This window comes from Lepisosteus oculatus, chromosome 13, assembly GCF_040954835.1.
Source record: "Lepisosteus oculatus isolate fLepOcu1 chromosome 13, fLepOcu1.hap2, whole genome shotgun sequence".
Classification (NCBI taxonomy): Eukaryota; Metazoa; Chordata; class Actinopteri; order Semionotiformes; family Lepisosteidae; genus Lepisosteus; species Lepisosteus oculatus.
Genome location: NC_090708.1, coordinates 6044592 through 6067178, shown reverse-complemented (window position 1 = coordinate 6067178; position 22587 = coordinate 6044592). Strand labels below are relative to the sequence as shown.

Here is a 22587-nt window from a genome sequence, read left to right as displayed (position 1 = left end):
TCATACCTGTGTAATCCTAGCACTCGTCCTTCACTTTTATATTGTCTTGCAGGAACAGAAATACTTTTGGCTCAATGTCTTTATGTATCACTAAGGATTAAGGCTGCCCTTATACTTAACTAAAGATGATCTGGTCAGTGTTAAAGAAATTCCCTATGTCATCTTATGTCCACCACTCTAATGGTTTGAACAATGCAAGTGAGCATAACACTCGCATAAATGTTGTATCTGGTTAGGTTAGGTCTAACTTCCCTTGCCCACAGAAGATGGTGATTTTGTCTCTCAGCAGTCATATTTACCCCTGCATGGCCTCAGTAGTTGTAGATCATTTTTATGCAGACGGTAGGCTGAAGTAGCTCTTCTTGTGCATGATTTATTTCTCAATGGAGTTTATCGTGCTGCAGCCACTGCAATCTAAAGGTTTACAGAGATGAGATAGTCCTGGGCCTTCTACCTTCCAGGATGTGGCCTGTGAGCCAATTTCCTGATTCTCTGCATTAAAGCACAACATCTTATTCTCTAGGCATGTTTGCTCTCACATACCAATAGCAACAAAGTGATCTACGTTATTCAAGCAGGGCATGGTCACAGCTTTCACTTTTTATGTATTGATTGAAATCATATCTTTTAGAATGGCTGTTTATACACATTCTTTACCAAATTACTTAGGCAATCATAACTCAAATACAATACACTAAGCACCACTAGATAGTTTTATTAAATAACGTGACCTGAGCTCAGTGGTTTGTTATCCCAAACAATACTACTTGAACAATCAATCAACCTATCTAACTATTAAATAAAAATAAAATATTAAAATTATCTGTTACCAATGATGTAAAACTTAAAGACTGTTACATTTTCATTGTGCATCAGTATACATACAAATACACATTATTACATACATATACAAACATACAACCATACGTAAACTATCACTCTCAAGAAGGAAACTGATTGAAAACTAATGAACAATAAAAGACCCTGATTACATTAAGTCCCTTAACTCGCCACATGTGGTTGGCAAGGGTTAATGATACGTGTATCAGCTAATGGCTCCCAGTGGAACAATCTGCTGATTCAGCCCCATTACATCAGACACATTAAAAATGTCTGTGCTGACCGGTAAGCCAGGTCTGGTTCTCTTCAAACACTAATCGCTCTGGTGGCATGTGACTCACTAATGTTCACCCAGATCCTCCTCCCTTCCCGTCGTAGTGTGCCTATTCCTTCAGTCACTGTTTACATACAGTGTCAGGAAAGAAGGCTGGAGGGATGAAGCGCGGCTTGCGCAGGCTAACCTTATAAATCAGTGCTGCTGGCTGCAGCACAGAGGATACCAGCTGGCTCCAGTTAGCTCCTTTATTTCTTTGACTGAACTGCCTGGCAAACCAGGTACAGTGTAAATCCTCAGCATCACGAGACTGAAATGCGTTGCCGTGCTGACACAATACACAAACCCTCAGGTTAAAAAATGCAGAGAAGAAATGATTAATTTACTTTCTTTTTTAAAAACATCATGAATTGCCTCAAACTACATGAAAACAATTCAGGAAGGCTATTTTTTGGATTCATATTTCTAAACTTATTATAAATGAATCCATTAGAATAATGTTAGAAGGCTTAACTCAAATACAAAGTGAGAACAGACATTTATGGTGATTTTGAACAGTTTTTGTCTTCATATTGTTTTGGCTCATTCTGCCTTAGTACCATAATTGAACTTTGGTATAAAAACAAACCATATGCCTGCTAAAAACATAAAGGTCATCAATTTTTCTATTAAAAAAAAATCGGAATTATTTTTATGCTATTATCTCTACCATAAAAATAGAAAACCTCATTTTTGCATGGTCTGTAAACAGCAATAGCTCTGAAACAGCAATAGAAATAGTTATTTTAGAATCAACTCATCGTTCTGCTATTCAGTTTATACTGAGAAAAACACAGAAAAACAACAATAGTATCTAAAAGGACAATACAATAAGATCATTCATTTGTCATTTTCTGTTTAGGGTTTAAATATACCAAATATACAGTTGATCCTGTTTTATTTATACAATTCTGATTGACAATATAATCTTTAGATTCTCAAGATGGGTTGGTTATTAACTACACTCTGACACAGCTTGTTATTCACAAACAAAGGCTGTAGTCACATCTAATGTAGTCACACCAGTAACAGTTGGTTCTGACACAACAAAAATACTACTTTTGGACAGTCTTTAGACTATGCATGCATGAGCAAAAGGGACAAATGTGCACTTTGTAAATACTGCTTGTGTTTTGGAAGCCTTTTTATGTACAGTAAACTGCCAAAGTAAAACTGTCATCATAAGCCTCATAATTTCTCTTTTTAAATTTGACAATCAATCATAGATTGAATACAAACACTACTTAAAAAAAATCAAATGACACAGAACTGTCAATACTTCCCCTTCATATTATACTTTCAACACAGGCTCTTCAGCTTTTGCCACACTTGGAGCTGAATGCACACTACACATACTGTACCATGGTCCTTTTTTATCAGGCTTGACTCCTGTAAACTATTTTGTGCCACTGCGCACTGTATAAGTCTACATGGTGACCCTAATGTTTTATCCACATAGTGAACCAGTTCTAATCTTCCTTTTCTCTCTAAGGTACTTCAAGGTCATCACCACACAGATCATATGACACATTACTGAATGCAACCTGCATTAATCCCTTCTGTCTGGTTTCCAGCAGCAACATAGTACTGAAACTGCATGACTGATCATATACTGCTGCTCAGTGCTGCCAGTGATATCCTCTTAGTCTCCTGGATCTAATAACAGATTCTTATACTATAAATAAGGCCAAAATCCAAAATAATATTGAACATAAAGGTTCAGCACACACCTTAAAGAGGGCCTGCTTGTTTGTGGAGATATAATATATATATATAAGATATAAGATATAATCTGATATCACTGCAAAGCTGTTCTCTGAACCGAGCTGGCTATGGTGTCCCACAGGGCTCTGTTCTTGGGCATCTCAACTTTGTCCACTATATTCTTCTCCCAGACATCAGGACTCACTCTCATGGTTTCTCTTTCCACTTTCCTCCTTTCATACCCAAATGTACTTAAGAATCACTCTTAGATGTTCATTCATGGACTCTATACCCTCTTTATGCTCAAAGCGTACAGAAGCACGCTGCATAAGTATGTTTCTTTTGCTCTTCAGTTTAGAGACTGTTGGCTGATGCCATTAGCTATAGTTATAAATCTAACAGTCCACTTGAACAAAGGAGTTATCTTCAGTTAAAACATTTCATCAAAAGAGAAACTGTTTACTCACAAATCACTTAATGCAGGAATTTAACAATTACTACCTGTGAAACTTAAATGTTCAACCCCAACTCACTACTGCAGATGCTAAGAATCTTTGTTTTACTACTGTCAGCTCCTGCGATGACTGCTTCAGTGTTCTACTGAACTTTCTTTACTCTTCAAATTCTAACAAGAGACCAGAAGAGGTAAAAATACAGTGTGATGAATTTTAAGTAGTACAAAAATAGCTCACAAGTATGCTCATTGACAATGACTAACCTTCAGGTGTTGAATCAGATTCAGGATTCTGCTCTTGACTTCCTATACCCTCTATAACAAAAGCCTGGATATCTCTGAACTTCTGATATCATATGTAACCATACAACAAATAAAAATTTCTGTTTGTAATTCCTGCACCTCAAACAGCTTTTTGATTTTTGTTTATTTAAACCTATGACACTTACTGCTTTGTCTTTTATTAAGCAATGTATTTTCTTCTATGCATTCTTACTGTGTGTGTGAAGCAATTTTATACATTGTTATATGGTTTGCTTACTGCAATGAAAAAACTGTAATGAATTGTACTTTTTTTTTACCTCATTGAGGTTTAATTAGGCAAAACCCAGGTGATAAACAGGAAAGGTGTTTTGATTCAGGAAAATTTAATCATTACAAAAACACTGTAGTACCTTTAGATAAATTGCACTTGCAACTATGAATACTGGAAATGTATAGAATATGGTAATATACTAATGAATCAAGACATGCTGACTGATTAATGTTAAAATATTTGAACACTTTTTTTCCTCACTGCAAAGCTCTTTGAGAAGCTACTTTTAAAGGCATTATATAAAATAAAGTTTATTATTATAGACTGTAGAGATATAATAATCAATGGGACAACTTTAGAAGAAATAATTGTACTCAAGTTAAAACTGCAGTGCCCACTGTGAAAATACTTATTTACTACTTAATACATATTCCATATGCACAAACAAGGATCAAAATATCCAGCACACAAATGTGAAAAGTATGTTTTAAAAAGAACACTGAATAGTTTTAATTTATTAAAACATTATATGTCATTGAATGTACAAGAAAGAAAGGAAAAGAAGAATTCTCCAGTTACAATGAAGAGTGATAAAATGTGCTGATAATGTCTCCACACACACTATTACTGAACTTTTCAAAGCTATAAACACACAGTGAGAACTTGGCACAAAGCATACGAGACGTATCACTGGCAAGGGAACTGTGATGAATGATTTTGAAATGATTTGTTTTCCCCTGTGAGAACATCAACCTGTTTAGCACTGGATTTTCTTGGCATTCTTCCGCTCTTAGACAGGTCTTCTTCATCTTCCAGCTTTTAGAACAAAACTTAATAAACATACATGATTTACTATTTCAAAGATGATTAGGGGACAGTTCTTCATGTAAGCAGCAAGGCCAGCCAACATGGGATCATTTTCAAAGAACCTACTATTTTATATCAGTCGAAAAATCTCAAATGTTTAATGATTTGTTAAGGCATTTCAGATATGAACAGTGAAATAAATTACACCATCATTCATTCCCTAAATCTACAATGAAAGAAGTGTCATAAAGCCATCATGTTGATGTAACTTTAATGTTGTAGATTTTTTTTTCCCATATTGGATGGCACTAGTGGTTTAGTATATTTTTACAATGATGACTTGAGAACACAAAAATGTGGTCACACTAACAGCTAATCTTCTTAAAACTGCAATATTACTGGGGAACAAAATCCACCAGTTTTCCCCCACTGGGCAGAAAAAAAGCAAAAAATGTGATTAAGCTGTCAGAAATTCAGACAAAAATCTTTTGGTGTTGTTCAGATATTTTTTCTTTTTCAAGTAGAATCTAGGTCTTGATGGGTTAACCACTTTTCCTGTGGTGTAATGACAATGGTGTTTTTACTTATAAACTGAAAATAGTATGTTGCTTTCCATCTTAGCACAAACACATAATAAAATTAGTGAACAGCAATAAAAGCAGGCCAATCTAAAACTAATATAGTATCTTAACTGAAGTAATCTAAAACTGAAATAAAAAACATACTCTGTTGCTTCCTTGTTTTTATTTTTATTTGTTGAACCTAAGATGCATCCAACAAAAAAGGCAAATGAGCCCAACCAAACAGCTTGTTCTCACAGGCTATTAATTTCACTAGTAAATTAAGACTTGTTGTAAAAGTCAGTTGCAGTGACCCCAGTCAAGGCTGGACTCAGATGAGTGGAGCAAGGATTTCCACCCATTCAATAACAACAGCACTTTAATTGCTGCAGGCAGGTTTGGCAAGTTAGGCACTGTTAAGAGTACACATCTGTGGATATCAAGACCTGATTGGTCTGGAGCTCAGCTAAAATCAACAACAAATGAAGTGTTCAGGGACAATACTCAGCACTTTATTATAAATTTAAAGGGAAAAGGGGGTTAGCTGCCCTCTGGGGACAGTTTTGTTCTCAGTTTTCCTCTGACATTTTGTCCTGAACAAACGTTATCACGTTTCATTGTTATGGAAATATCACCTGGTGAAGAAAATTACAAATAAGCCTTAAGGCTTTTACTGCTTCAGTAACCATCCTCACTGTAGCCTTATAAAAATGTAATAAGCACTTATTGCCTATTTTTATACCTTTGAAAACTTTATAACATGTAACACTATACAGTACATAACACATATACACCCAATATTCTGAAGATATCCTGAATTTTTATTTTAAATCCCAGAAAACTAATATGATTTACTTTTTGTTCTTTATTTGCTTGTTTTTTTCTGTAACTTCTTTAACCTACCAACACACAATTCTCCACTTGTTCTTGAAAGAAACAAAAAAGTATAGACCCCAAAAAATAAATTGAGAAGTAAATGAGAAGAGAAAAAATACACATCAGCCAAATTCTGAGTGCTCTTTTGAACAAAATGATGTGTGTTTAATAAGCTGTGCTTTGTAATAATGACATAGATTTTCTGCCTTAAATTATATGCTATCAAACAAAACACTGAGTTTGAATGATAAAAACTGCTTTGAAACCTTTTACGGCACCATGTTGTCTGAGCTAGCTTAATCATACAGCAATTTAAACACACTCATACACAAGTACTTGTGCTTTATTGATGACCAAAACGTTTAACCATAAGGAGTTTAATTCACTATTTTCACTTTATTGAATGGTTGATAGCATTAATATACAAACTAACTCATGGAAAACTATTACAAAACAAAAGGTGCATAATCTGGTGGATATAAGGTTATTCATTAGGTTTGGAAAACAATAGACAAGCCACTAAACCTTGTGTGAATATTTTGTTATGTCCGGATTTCTTGCAGATCTTTGGATGAGAGGTTTGTCATTCATTAACACCAATGTCCTCTTTAACTTCTGGCTTGTTTAATCTGGTCCATCTAAATTTAAGCCTCGGTGAAGACATTATTCACCTGACCTACTGGGTGATGCACTTTGGTGAAGGACACAAAGGATCCCATTCTGATATTTGCCAAAGTGCTGTGGTATCTTTCTCAAGGAATGATTATTAATAATGGAAAACTGCTGATTTTGCAGGTATGATAAGAAACCGATTAAGATCTTAAAAACAGATGACATTGCTTTTTATCTCAATGATTGGTTCAATTAAGTAAATCATATAAAATGAAAACCAGGGGACTCTGAAACTTTTCAAGAAAATAAGTTGTTCGTTTTTTGTTCTAGAGGCACCAAAACAAAAGGCTCCAGAACAAAAACAAATACACATGCAACGAACTGGTTACACTGAGTAACTGGGAATTCTACATTTAGAATAATATGTCAGATAAGAACATAAGAAATGACAGGATTCTAATTATTAAAATTATTATTGATAAGCTCATGTATAACAGTTCCCAAACTTTAAGCCCAATGTTTCTGGCTGAAATATCATATGTTATAGTCCTGATGATGGATCATCCGATCCATTTGATGAAAATAACTGGTCAATGGCTTATGTCAAAGCTTATATCAATGTCAATTTGGGACACCTTTAACCTGCAACTTTTACCAAATTAGACTAGCAGGTGGCTTAGACTTTGCTGCAGCTGCTCAAGGAATTAGAATAAAGCTTGTTGCAGCAACTCCTATTAGGTACTAATAGGAGCTGTAAGAATATCTTTTTGACCTTCCTTTTTCTAATATGGAAATATAGCTACGTTTCCTGAGACTGTGTAGATGTGTAAAATGTTTCACTGTGTTCTAACAGGAGTGCATATTATAAAAAATATTCTAAACCCATAAACCAGCTGAATTTTGCTGTTGTAATTTTTTATTTATAGCTTTTTCTTTAACTCACATTAAACAAAAACTTTGGATCTCTCTGTTTACCATGAACACTATTCAGCTTCACTTTTAGAAATAAAACTAAAATGTAGGCAGTGCAGAGGTGTTGATTAATAGAAACAAACTGAAACATACAATAACCATGGGTTGTTATGCTTTCCAAATAACTTGGTAAACATTTATGGAGGTCTATATTCTGTTTTAAAAAATATAAAATTATATTGCTATACAAAGCTCAAAAGCATCACTAAAAATATTTCAAAATATTTATTTTCAAAAAAAATCTTTAATAAAGATTACATACAAGAGGTACCCATCTATTCATGTGGTAGTCGTCCAAACATCTTGCACATACAATAGGTGATTTTAAGAGTGTAAATACTGTATATAATATATATAAAGTGAAAGAATAATGAACAAATTAAGTACTGAAGATATAGACAGAATACACTAGAATCATAAAAAACCTATCCGTGTCTTGAATCTTTCTTTCTCTTTTTGGCAATTGCGTAACGAGTAAATAACAAAACATTTTCTTCATGGAAGTGAAACACAAAACTAAATGTTATACAATTGAGGAGTTTGACATTAAAATTGCTGGCAACTGAAAAACTGTTTTTTGAATATATGGACTATCTTATAAATAAAAGATTTACTTTAGGGTTATATCAAGTGGCACAAGACTGAAATTTGGCAGGAAGAAAGAGGGTAATGATATTCACATTGCCTTTATCGGGGATCCAATCCACACGCTCATGTGTTGCACTTTGGGCTTCAGTACTCTAGTCTAGCCTGCACAGAGTAACTATAGACACATGTTTTGCCCTCCTGGGGCTCATCAGTACGGTGCAGCTGTGATCAGGCCAGTGGAATTCAATTAGGGTTACATGGCATTGAACAGATCAGTATGTAAGCTTTAAGTACACAGTACCAGAATATACCAGTATACACAAATATTTAAATTAATCAATAAAATATTAGATTTCTCTTTTTCAGAAACTATAATATCCATAAAAGGACAACACTGTCTTGTTTTTAAAACTAACTTCTTAATAAAAAAGAAAGAATATCCGAAAAGTACAAAAAAAACAAAGTGCTTTGCCAATATGAATCATTACTAAATCGGTGTTGCAAATAGGGCTGATGACCTCTCAACAGATCTAGTTAAGTTTAAAACTGCAGAAGGGGGGAAGGGTATTGGCACTACTTCATGACACCCCTTGAGGAACAAAAGGTTATGGAAACATTGATCCATTCATTCATTTTCAGTTCTGTTGAGTGCAAAGTTACACAATGCACAGGAAAGCAAAAAGACAAGATAAAAAACAAAGCTTTATGCGCCATCTTCACATCAGAATATTTGCTTATTTATATTGATATTTTTTCTTTACTATGTGGTGATATAAAAAAGGTGCTGTTACAAAAAACTTAATGTAAATATTGCAGTGGTTATTTTAAAATTTCTTTTTAAGTTTCATTTCATTCACTATCTGTATTATTTTCCATTTAAATGGATAGATGGACAGATTTCCCTGGAATTCCACATAACAAATTCATTAGCAGTGAAATGACAGACATTTATGAAATAACTAACTTCTATAAAAGTATAGGATGACTTTTGGATACAATCTATAAACCCAAATACAAAAACCTTTTTTGTATTATTACAAAAAAATTAATTAAATTTTAAAATGTTTTTACTGTGCAAATCTCATTTAAATACAAATCTCTATAGGCTGCAAAAATTATGTGCATATATTTTTAATGCAACATCAGGGAACTAAGGATAAAGCTTTTTAACAGGAGAGCTAGAGATGCAATATCTGATATAATGTAACATTCATATATTCAATTTTCAGCATTTGTTATTAAGACTGGTAAATTATCAGTCCAGGAACAGCCTTTTAATGTCATTTTTTGAAATGGTTGATAAATTAGTCAAACTAAAGCTGGTGATGATCCAGTCAATATGGATAGAGTCACACATTCAGGCATAGTAAATATATTCATTACCTAGCAATTACAAAGTTCCAGTTGTTCTTCAAGATTTATTATGTTACTTCATAACAATTTACAAATTAACCATTGAATATCAATAGCATATTTACATAAAATAATTACATATATTTCTACACACACAATTACCAAATTAATACCAAATACCTGCAAATATTTTCAAATGATCAATTATCTTATAATTATTAATTATCACTAGTTTCACAAAGATTCTGTGAGTTTCCTTGATTTCCACTGGGTATTATACTGAAGGAGGGAGAGAACAAAGAACCAAAACACTCAGTACCACACATGGGGAAAGTAAGAGAACTACCAGAAGATTTAAGATAAAACATTGACCTCAAGAATTCTCGTGATGGCTATAAAAGATATAAAAGACATCAGAATTTCAACTTAGATGATGGCGTCCATCAAGAAGCAAATCAAGGAAAATACAATGGCTGCTACCCCACAAGGATTAGAACATAAGAGAGATTTACTTAAATGTGTGGTCTGAAAATCTGTTTGGGAAGACATCTTACACCCAAGTACAACAACTATGAATCTTCAAAAAAACACTGGCATTATCAGGATACAATGTCTCTAAGACTATCATTTGAGGCTGACCTCATGAATCTGAGGTCTGTGGCACAGTTCCATGGCAACATAAAAAGAAAAGACATGAATTTACCAAACAGCAACTAATTGACTCTCAAGCCGAATGAGAACACGTGACATGGTTGGATGAAGCACAAAGTCAGTTCTGTATGGTCTCACCAATGGTATGATTAGCACACAATGGTGAAACTCGTATTGAAAAATGGCATGCTTTCTGTGAAGAAAAGGACCTGATTTGTTCTGCTCTATGGCTGACTTGATGGCCTAGGTAGGTCTGAGTGACGGATGGATTAAAAAGGTGAGGATGCTTCCCAAACGTTTGTTTCTCCATGGACCATTTAAAATATTATGTAGTCCTCAGCAGACCACCAAAATATTTACAACTAAAACAAAAGCAAAAATAGCAAGTAAAATACAAAAAATTAAATATGTAATAAACTTACACTTAGGGACATCAATTTTGGTTGTACCGTCTTGTCTGAACAAAGCTTTTTGTTTTGGCTTTGCATAGCTTTGTAGCTATGTAGGGGGCAAATGAAATCAGCAACAGTTGTAGGTCAGCCTTGACATTCATCCTACTTCTGTACTTTGTCTTTATTGCAGGCAAAAGAACGAGAAAGCTTTCTCCCACTGACAAGTCACATATAGCATAGCAAGTTATTCAGCCAATATGAAAACTCCAAATACTTGTCTTGTCTTTGTGTCCAAAGGTCCACTAAAGAATGTCTTGTGATGAAACACTGAGATATGAATTCAAAAGGTAGTTCCAGTAATAATTCTTTCTCACGCATACTGAAGCTGTCATGCAGCTCACTGACATCAATCCCAATAGTTTCTTATACAACTCTTTGTTTCAGCCCGTGGTGGAATATAATCTCATTGCATTCTGCGTTCTGGGTGACATAACCTGTCACTTCTCCAAGAACCAGCTCGTTATCAGACAAAAAGATTTCCAAAGGGGGGAAAGCAGAACTGTTACCTGTTATAATTTTCATTTCAAACAAAAGCAACGTTTTCATTATGGTCTTAATCTCTTCACCCATATGTAACACAAACTGCCTGTTTAAATATATAACAAATTGGGACGTGAGAACATATCTGACAGATATGCCAGTTAAGAGTCAGACAGGGTCATCAAACCATTTTGGTCATGAGGACAGATGTTTTTGTTGGATGTGTAATTTGAATAATTGTGTGAGCACTGACAACCTGATCAATAGGGGGTCTATGCAATGGGCACATGGGCAGTCTAGCAAACACGGCTCCAGCAGCATAACAGTCAAAATCTTATCTCACAAGAAGGCCAGTGTTACATGAGACGGCATGCTGTCCTCCTCGATTGTTGTAATGTTAGGATGAAACTACAGGATAGGCACACAAGTGAGGTCCCAGGACATGAGCAATGTAGAGAAAATCTGGTTACCATCAATCACTACAAGTGGATATCTACTGCAACTAGACACTCATGTCCAGACCATCACACTTAAGATATCCGCATAGATTGCTTAGTCTATTATACACAACAATCATTCCGCACATCTGAAGGGTGGTCTACATTTTATCCTGATTCATCTCTTAAGAGGACACTCCATTGCTGGCTCATCCACCTGATGTGCTATTCACACCTCCTCAATCTTTTGCATTGAAGACTTTTGGAGAGTGCTGGCCGCTCAGTGGTAGTCATGGCTGCACAGAATGGTAATTTGGTCACCTCTTTACAGTTGAAGTGCTGACGTGTATGTGCTGCTGCAACCTCCATCCTCACAAAGATGGAGAATGATGATTTGTCAATCTTGGCAAAAGTGCCATGAGATGTGGTCTGAATTTTGTCTTTTATTGATGCACTGAGGTTGGTTGTAATGTCGTGCTAAATAGGAAATTAATGGCTATAAATACCCTAGGTGGTGAGTGACTTTCAACCTCCAACATACTGATGGCACAAAATTATCCATAATTTGTCTACCTCAGTTTTTCTAAAAACACAAATACAGAGAGAATTTTCTTTTGATGCACAATACATGCTTTTGACACATTTTGTTTATACATACAGTATTGAAAGTCTTCTTTTCTGATTTCTTTCAATTAAGTAATTAATTTGGAGGCTACAGTATATAAAAAGTATTTTAAAGCAAATCAAAAGCCCTGGCCTATTTACACTACTACAAAAAATAGATCTCAGATAACAAACTGTTTTTGATGGTAATAGTATGCGATTATAAAAAGTTAATTGTATTTAAAACTCCTTCTCATATACAAACTTTTGTAAGTGTTATGTGTGTGGTTAAGGGGATCAATTAACTTTGCACAGGGGCATTTTCAAGTGCTATTTTAACAGATTTTATTCCGCTAAAATTAAAACAAACACAAATAAAGAGCTATCCAGGGAGTACTGGAGCCTATAAGCAATAGGCAATAGTTAATGCTGTCCATAATTAATGACCTGGGTATTAAGTGCAAGCACTGACTTTAATGTGTTTTGGGGATGTTTTAGACAGTTTGGGGTGAGGGGGATACATACATGGGTCTAGCTGTAAGGGATAAGGGTAGGGGTCAGAAACATTAAAAAACAAAAGTTTTGCCACAGACAAGTCATCCCATGATCTTTCTTTTGACTTTTCTTGCTTTCAGGGGTATATGAACATATAAGGACATAAGAAAGATTACAGATGAGAGCAGGACATCTGCCTATCTAGTCTGTTTGATAGTAGTAGCGAGATGAGGGAGGGACACTCCCATCTTTTTCTTTTGTTCTTCAAGTGAAAAACACAATATCTGAAACACAACAGGCTTCTGCCAACATTTGTTTTGCAGGCAGCAGGCAATTGCATTAAAAAAATTATTTCACTTTTGCACGTGTTGCCTATTCCACACACATTGACATCTCATACCATGGATAAATGTTTTCTCAGTGGGTGCTCAGCATATCCTAACATTTCCCTGTTGGTGCTTGAGCTCCTGTGCACCCACGTACTCATTGTCTATGTCGGGGGATTGAACTTAATCACTTACTTTAATTCAAATTTGAATATTTATAGATCCCTCACAAATCTCTTTTCTGTGTACTTCAAAGAAATCGTAAAAGGGTGTCAACCCAAAAATTACATTACATCTTAATAAACACCAACTGCGAGAGCTGCATTAGAGAGAGCGTAAGACTTTTGATGTGGGTTAATTAAATTCTTACTGTATATGTATAAAACAAAAGCACACATGTACATGATAACCAAGGGTTAATGTCTGGCGGTGCTTTTCTGTGTCACATGTGGCTGGCATTATCAGGCAGAATATCTGCTGTCAGACAAGGAATCTGGCACAGAAGATGGGCTGTACTCTCAGAAGCATGTTTGCCTTGTCTGCGAAGGTAATGATTTAATGGCCTAGAAACTAATGACTCTGCCAGAGGGCCTGGCTGGGCCCCGTTGTGTCTGAGGCTGTCATTTATCTCTTCTCCATGTTCTTGGTGGCTAGGGAATAGGGGGAAGGGAAACCACAGGTTTTTATAGTAAGAGGAATCCACCCAGGCTTTTTCCAAAGCCAAGTTATGTGGAATATTGGACAGTTCCACACTTTTGCTTTAAACATGACACAACTGAAACCAAACTCAAGAGAGGTGTAAAAGTATCATCACACCAACAAGTGTTGTTCATTCTGACCTAAAAATATGGTCAATATGCTGAATAAACACTTTTTAAAAGCATACTTTCACACACAACAAACTTTTTCCAAAGACTGTGCCAAAACGTCTATGCACAGTAACCAAAGCATTCTAATTACTGTCCAGATTCTTACCTGAAGGCTTTCATGCCAAAAAATAAAACTCTTGGCAATTTCTTTCTTTTTTTTTACCAGTTTTAAGACATTTAACATTTATCCTCCTGGTATCCTGAGATTTTCACCACTAAAAAAAATGAATGATCCACTTGAAAATTCTAAAACGTGAAACACCAGTTTGTTTTAATTTATAAACTGGAAGACAGTTGATGAGTGTTTTAACTGGCCAGGAAACAGAATTACAAACATATTTCAACCACTTGTCTTAAATTCAAAAGAAGCAAACATTCCCACATGTAGAAGATACAAAATAGTAATTGTGAAAGCAGATAGTTTTTTTTAAGTTTCTCCAGTTAAGATAAAAGCCCTAAATGATGAGGCACATGTTTGCTGTACTTTCATGAGTAAACCAAGACGAAAAATTTACAAAAAATCCCCCATTCATTTAAATACCAAAAGCTTAACAAAAAAGGGGGTTCAGAGACATACTGAACCACAAAGCTTTTTATTGACCTAGGATTATTCATAATAAGCTTTAAGAATTAAAAAAACAGAACTTATTCACACACTTCTAAGTACTTTAAGAAATCTTACTTGCAACCCTAGATCTAATCTTAAAGCACCAGAGCAAAGAAAGCCCAGCCCTATTGCCTGGGGAGAAAACTTAACTGCTACTGCTGACTCAGGGCTCTCTTTGTTTCTCTGCAGTCCTGTCCAGCCCCCTCCACATCTGCTATTTTTCCACACATTTTATTTTTCTAGTCCAATCTTAACTTACACCAGTGACATTTCCCTCTACTAGTCTTTTAACTTGTTATCTTCCAGATGGTTTTAAATGGTTTTAATTTTTTTTTCCAGAAAATTGCAGTACTCCATTCTCAAAAGTTAAGAAAACTTTTAAAAACACCAGGAATGACTTAAAAGCACTGCAAATAATTTTCTTTTCAGCAGTCATTCAAACATGTTTTCTTTGAATAATATTGGCTGCAAAAGAACGTACTAGTGCTGATTTAACATATTTGATACATACTCTCTTCATACTATATGCACTTAAAAAGTGTATTTTTTGCTACCTGCATTTTTCTGTAAAGGGTAAGAATCAAATTAGTACAACTAAATTTAGTTTATACTAAGCTTACAACTTCTGCCCAACCAAGAATTTACAACAGCAACAACAACAACAACAACAATAATAATACCAATATGAAAAGAAGTCTTAGAATGAAATGGGGAAAAAGAATAAATAGGTAGGTTTATGGGTATCCCATTCAAAGGACAAATTAAAATGCACTATTTACTTACATGCTTTCAGAAAACACAATTAGAACAATTTTATTAAACATATAAATCTTAATTAGTTCAAAATGAAATTAAAATTTCAATACAATTTGAAGAGAATGTTTCTAAAAGAGATACATCATCACTGAAAGGATGATCAGTTACCAAGGCTTACTTCTGATTAAGAAATGGTCAAAGTTTGATCATCCTCTATTGAGAAAACGTTTTTTATATGAAGCCCAAGAACACTTTTAAAAATGTTTCAAAAACATTTTTTACTCACCCCTACTACTGCAATCTTATGGGCAACACTGAATATTTTACACCATTCACACAATATTGATATATTTCTTGTTTTCCTGACAACTGGCTTTTCATTTAAAAAACACACATTTTACACCTGAAGAAGGTGCCACGTCCGAAACATTGTGTTTTCTTTCTTCTCTTTTCAGCATGGAATAAACCTGTTACATATCACATTTACAAAAACTTACCGCACAATCAAACATAACGTTTTTCAGTTAAGGCAGTCTTACACTTAATTTATATTTCAATCAGTATTGTATCAGTCAGTAATACTGCCTACTGCCATTTTAAAACAAATCTATTTAAAAACATACAGTAAATATACACTCACCTTGCTTTATCAGAATTAAATCACAAAACACTTGTGTATGTTACCTGACAGAAATGCTTCCTTCCATTCCTCATTATTATTTATAAATGAAACTTGATAGCGATATACAGTAAAACATCTACAGGTAGAAAGAAGGTATTGTACTAAATAAGGAAATGGGCACCTATGAACATTTAGTCTATGCTTGTTGATATACCAGTAACAAAAATAAAAAACAGCTTTAGGGGATTACTTTTTCTAAATTTACAGACCTGTATTATTATGGCAAGATATTATGTTTTGAGTGTTACTATGGCATGATATGTGCTGTTTGCACTATGTCTGAAGAAAAAATATCCCAGATTTTGTGAAAACCTAAAATCGTCTGGTAAAATATCATATATACATAGATTTATAGACAAGTTAGATGTAAGAGATTAAAAGCATGTAATTCATCTTCTTTTGGTAAGCAAACATATATTTAGGATGGATTTCATTACTGACATTAAATTTGATGACATTTCTTGAGATGAAGCAATAAAATGGTACTGAAGTTATATTATCTTCCTGCAAGGATAAAGATACTCTTCTAACTTCAGGGCATTCAGTGGATTTGTTTTACTCATTTGATATGGCTACTTAGCAGACTAAAGAATTTTTCCAAAAACATACTGGCCATTGTATTGTCTCATTATAACTGAATATATATTAATACTTAATTATTGTTTTTAAGCTGTAAATTGAGTACACACATTGTGCTGAAACAAGATTCTGGTACCTAAAACAGGCTTTTTGGTTGAAATGTGAAGTTTTGTTAGGATTAGGATATCGATTAAAGTATGTTTTCAGTTAAAAACTGTCAGTATTCTAGATATCTCAAGATGTTAAAGCATCTACAAGTTTAAACCCTTCTCATATATCGAAGCACAACACTTCCTTTATTTTTTAAATAAGAATAAGAATTTTCTAATATGGTACAATAATACATTTAACTGTCTTTGTTTTTATTTTCATACACCAACAATAAGAAAATGTGTATGAATTTCTTACCTTTTGTGCTTAACTTTGACAAAAACGAATTATCTGTCTATTCTTCATGTTTAGATTTTACATAATGTACTAATATATTCCTTAATAATGGTTTAAGTTATTTTTATATATTTCAGCATAGTTACATTTTTTATGAATTACTCAATAGGTCTGCCCGATTTAAGTGTTATGGATTAAGTTACAGCACAAGGTATCATGTTATGTTCTATATTTACCAAATCCTCTCTAATTAAGGGTCACAATGAGACAATTATTTAAATTTAGAAAACTGAGATTCCACATCAATAGAGTGCTTGACTGGGGTATGAATCTTTTTCTTCTAAAATAACAAAAATAAATCAAAGTTTCCTGAATAGAGCAAGAAACACATCAGTACAAGTTACCTACCTATATATATATAAAACGTTTTCAGTGCTCTTTAATTTGAAAACAGCTTGTTTCAGGTAAAGAAAATTCTACCAAAAACTTGGAGGCACTTTGGACTTATAAATAAGAAAAGGAAATCAAAAACAAATCTTGGGCACTGATATTTGTCAATAAAATCTAGTAAACAAAAAAAAAATATTTCAAATGATAAACATTATTTTGTAAGCATCTCCAAATTGGCAGATTTCAACAGTCTTCAAATTATTTTTAACATAGAATAAATAATTCTGAATTAGTCTTACGCAAATTATTTTTCTTAAAGTTTCTTACATAACATGATATTCACAAATGTTTTCTGGTCAAATGACTAATGATAAAAATGTGCAATAGATTATGTGCGTCCAACTATGTTTTTTAGAGTCCTGATGGAGGTTAAGGGTTAAATTAGTTCTTGTTTTCCTGCTGAGCAAGCAGTCTGTAAAGTGCAAGGTTTCATTGTACAAGATACAGAATGAAACTCCTGGAGATTAGTCATGGTAGTAATACCCAGATGCCTCAAAGTCATTAACTCTTTATGCCCTTCACTGAATTGAATTTCTTAATATTTAGGAAAAAAATATTTGCTTAAAAGAAATGCAATCACCTAATAAGTTCTAAATAAGTGACAAAATTTGTACAGCTTCAGAATATGTAATAGACTGTGAAAATGCTAAACTAGTGGTAAAAGGATGAGGTGTTCATAAACAAATACTACCCAAGCTGCATAAAGAAACCACTTTGTAACCAACAGCTGAGAGAGGCACTTGTAATGCTGGAGAGTTTCTTTTTCTTTAAAGGTTAAATACAGAACAACATACATTTGTCTTTGGAATCAGGATGTTGAACCCAGAAGGAAATGTCCTGTATGTCAGTCATTTATTGACCAGGGATTATGTAAGAAAAGCTATTTTGTCTATAAGGGACAATATGTCATAGATAAATTGAAAGGAACCATTGGCATGGGGTGACTATTTGCTTATCACTGTTATTTATCAACTAAAAACCTGTTTGACCACTCAGGGCTTTAGATTATAAATAGTACAGTATGTAAATAATGGGGATTAAAAACCATAGTGAAACTGTGTTAAAGAAAACATCTAATTAGCATATGAAAAATAGCATTAGAATTTGAATGTTCTTGGAAGTTAAATATAAATATAGAATTTTAAGCAATAAAACTGTACTTGAATATAATTTTAATATGCTTGGTTACATGTAAAGCAAATATCTGCAGTGACAAATCAACAATAAGGAACCAATTTGAGTGTCATGCAATTTATTACTAGATAATATGCCTGTTTAGGTACTATCTAAGCTTAATTCTTTTCTAATGAAGGTTGTTAACATGAAACAACTTCTTAATAATAAAAAAAGCTTCCAAAACTTAACTGTATTAGACATCTGTGTTGGCCTCTGGCACAAACTATCCATTTGTTTTAGTACTTAAAAATGACATTCAGTCATGCACTATTAATGAAACACACTAATAAGATTTTCACAGTTTTGATTTTTTGTTCTTGTATTCAGTATTCAGTAATTTAGGTATAACATTCTAGTTCAAGGTATTTTAGTTAGAAATCTATCTGTTTTAAAAGAAATATCAGAAATTTAAAATGAAATTTCTGTTTTAAAAGAAATATATAATATATAATTATATAATCAATGTTTTACATAAGACACCAGTAAATTCCAAGACTTGATCAAGGTGGTTCTAAAGCCAAATTATTTGGTGGCTTCTAGCTAGTCTCACTCACAGTATTTTCATTATCAGTTTTAAAGTTTTAAGCACAGCCTGAAACAATGATTTATTAACTGAAGCTGTACACAGGGTTTGACTGAATCGCTCACTTAATGTTAACACAGATAAGAACCTTGTGGTGGTGGTTATGATGGTGGGGTGACTGGGAGAACATCCAAACTGGCTGTTGTGTCACAAAAAAGTAGATTAAGATTAGCACTAGTATGCTGTATCAAGCAAACAGGAACAGGTAGATTTACATTAGCGCAATTATTATGGCTCGAGTACACAAGAACATGTAGACTTAAACTAGCACATGAACTCTGGGTAAAAACACAAGAGCACATAGATTTACATCAACACAAGCACCTGTACTGCAAAGGCTATCAAATCCATTTTGAAAAGGATATGCTGTCCTCTTAGATGCTGAAGACTTATAGAAACTGCCTGGTGCAAGTGGGAGACATTTCCCACAGGAAACCGCATGCAAACTGAATTCATTACATTGAAAAGGTGTAATATGAAAATAGATTCAACTTTAGTCATAGCATGGAGATCTATTATTTTTATACCAATATTCTTTATTGTTATACCACTTCATGAAAATATTTGGGCTATGATGGCTTCTTCAACTTGTAAACAGAAATATCAGTGTCAGCACACCTTCATTTAAATGTAAACACGTCTTTAGATTAGACTTTGTACATGCTCAGGCTTTTCTCTGGGCAGAAATATATCACCTAGTCATGTAAATGCACAATTCTGGTGCAGATTTTATCAGAATCTTAATGGAATGATTCCAAAATGTAAGTGCAAGCTGACCTATAATCGAATAAAAAATCATTATAATGCCTTGTTGCACTGTGTCTTATTTTTCAGCACATCTTAGCTCGGAAAATGAAGTACATGAAAATGAAGAACATAAAATCAAAACCATGCTGACGTACAATGAGAACTGACCCTTTATACAATATAATGAAATATTTAACACCTCTAGCCTGTAAAATAAAAAAATGTTTAATCTTTTGAAAGTCTTAAGAATTAAACTATGAACAAACATTTTAACAAAGCTTTTAAAGAGTGTAGTGAAAATGAGACAACTTTTTAGAGTTACACTTTCATTCTATCTCAGATGTAGATGGCAACACAATTTCTCTGACCTCTGAATTGCCTTCTCGAAAATATTCCTATTTCAAAGTGAAAACCATAACTGATGTTAATACGGTGTTCTCTCATTATTTTTCCTCCACGTTTTCAAGAGCACACATTAGCAGGTGTAAAGTCCAACCCAACGCTGATTTGTACAAGAAACTCTAAAAGTTAATTTATGTTTTTATAGCTGATTGAATACAGCCCTTAAGAATATGCTTAACTTTCAGCTTCCTTTGCACTAGACCTAGATCCTTCCTTGCTGGCAAGAAAACAAAGTCAAAGAAGGTTTAAAACCTCACTGTTTACATTTATACTGCTGCTCAAGTTCAACTGTTTTAAGCGCAGTGAAATTCATGTAGATTCACTACACACAGAACAGCATTGTAACAACTAGGGCAGAACAACTGTATTGAGAGGTCACCATACATATACCATTAACTCATCTATCCATTTCAGAAAGCTGTTTATTCCTGGCAAGGGGTCACACACGAATGCACTGGGATAACTTAGATACAGTAGTTAATCTAGTCAGTAAAGTTTTTGGAAAAATAGCAGAGCGCTCTGAGAAATCCCACACAAACATAGGGAGAACATACAGCATAGAGAATGCTCCTCTGCCTGTAATCATACTCAGGATTCAGGAGGTATGTGGTTTCAATTTCCCATAGAAAACCATAAATGTTTGACTATTTACCGAATGCTTTGTTTGAATGGCAGAAATGACATAACTAAGACTTTTTAAGCATTTAAATATTAAGATACTACAGATATCCTAAAAGGAGTGAATGAAACATGCAGTCATTAACACTGTTGAGTTAAAATTACGGTCAAAATATACTCCAGAAAACATGCAGAGAATATAGGTTGATGCAATGGGCCCTTTATTGAGAACACATACTGTAGGTGCTTAAATCCACATTATTTTCCACTGCGACTGCAGCAGCAAGACATGAATATAGGGCCCAATGTCTTTTACTATGGAAATTCAAATCATATATAAACAAAAATTCTAAACATTAAAAAATGATAAAATCTACCTTTTAAGCAACTCCATAAAACTACATTCTTCTATCATTTGTATGGTAGCATTAAAACCTTAACTGAATTTTATAATACCTTGGAGCAACTGTGGCTTTGCAATTACAGTATGAGGTGCGTTCATCAAGCTGGGAAGCTTATTACTAAAAGAGATCAAGATGTGCCACACTTTTCTAATGTCAAAATGTGGCAAAAGGTTAAAGTGAACTAAGGTTTTGAAACACATCATTTAATGTCTGCACAAAAAAATAACTTTTGACAGTTTTTGGATTTTGTTATAGGAATGATCTTGAATGTTCTAAAATATTCAAACAGCACCCTTTTAAACTGACTTACCCCTGTTTTATCACATAGTCGCAAAGTGTTGAAAGAGCCCACAGCAAACAATTCACCATCAGGTGCCCAGGCCACAGAGGTAATTGGGTAGTCATGTGAGGCAGAACAGTAAAGAAGATGCCCATAGCTATCCCAAACCTATGTTTAAAGAATAGGAATGGCAGATAACAGGAAGAATGGCATTAGAAAAATAAAATAACTGACATATTACAGACATAGTCCTGTTACTTAAAAATAGTTTGGTTGGACAGAGACATACCTGTTCTCTACATACTGGTGATGTCAGTAACACATACTCCTATAAGAACTGTTAAAAGGTATTTAAACGGAGGGCATGAAGGTAATATCTGAGTAATAAAGGCCGCTGTTTTATTTAGGTTTTGTGAAAAGAATAGCATTTAAATGACATCTAGAAAAGGTAGGTGTGCAAAGTCCAATTTATCTTAAAGTCCAAAATTACTGAGGTAAAAAAACAATCTTTAACAATATTCATCTGTGTATTTAAAATCTATTATATTATTTGTATATTTAAAATAGCTTAGTATCCATTTTTTTCAAATTTCACCAACAAACATTTCAGCTATATAAAATATTCATGAATCCTTCATATATCTGATGGATTATACAGTACATATATATATATTCATATATATACATACTGAATGTTCATGAAGACAAATTTAGAACATAACTTGTGAAAAGAACTTTCCGGAATACACAAAAGCTGTATATCCTCGTCCATGTTTGTGAATTTAGGCTTAATAGCAGTAAACGGTTACCTTATATTTACAGTCTTCACCGCCTGAAAGAATCAAGTCGTTGACTGAATTCCAGTCTACCTTTAGAATGACACCATCATGAGCTTTCCACTGGTTACAAAAAGAAAAACAGAAATAAATTAGCACAGACATTTTTCATCAACAACCAATAAACTTTACACACGACAAATACAGCAAGTC

The 22587-nt window shown here is 33.8% G+C and overlaps 1 protein-coding gene across 1 annotated transcript in view; it reads right to left on the bottom strand.

The window, feature by feature from the left end:
* ift80 (intraflagellar transport 80 homolog (Chlamydomonas)) overlaps positions 1–22587 on the bottom strand; it is a 56013-nt gene that overhangs the window by 20758 nt on the left and 12668 nt on the right. Inside the window, exons 8-9 of the mRNA XM_069197442.1 lie at positions 22408–22497; positions 21629–21766 (exon numbers count right to left, since the gene is read on the bottom strand). Of these exons, the coding sequence (XP_069053543.1) occupies positions 21629–21766; positions 22408–22497 (228 nt within the window). The remainder of the gene's footprint in view (positions 1–21628; positions 21767–22407; positions 22498–22587) is intronic.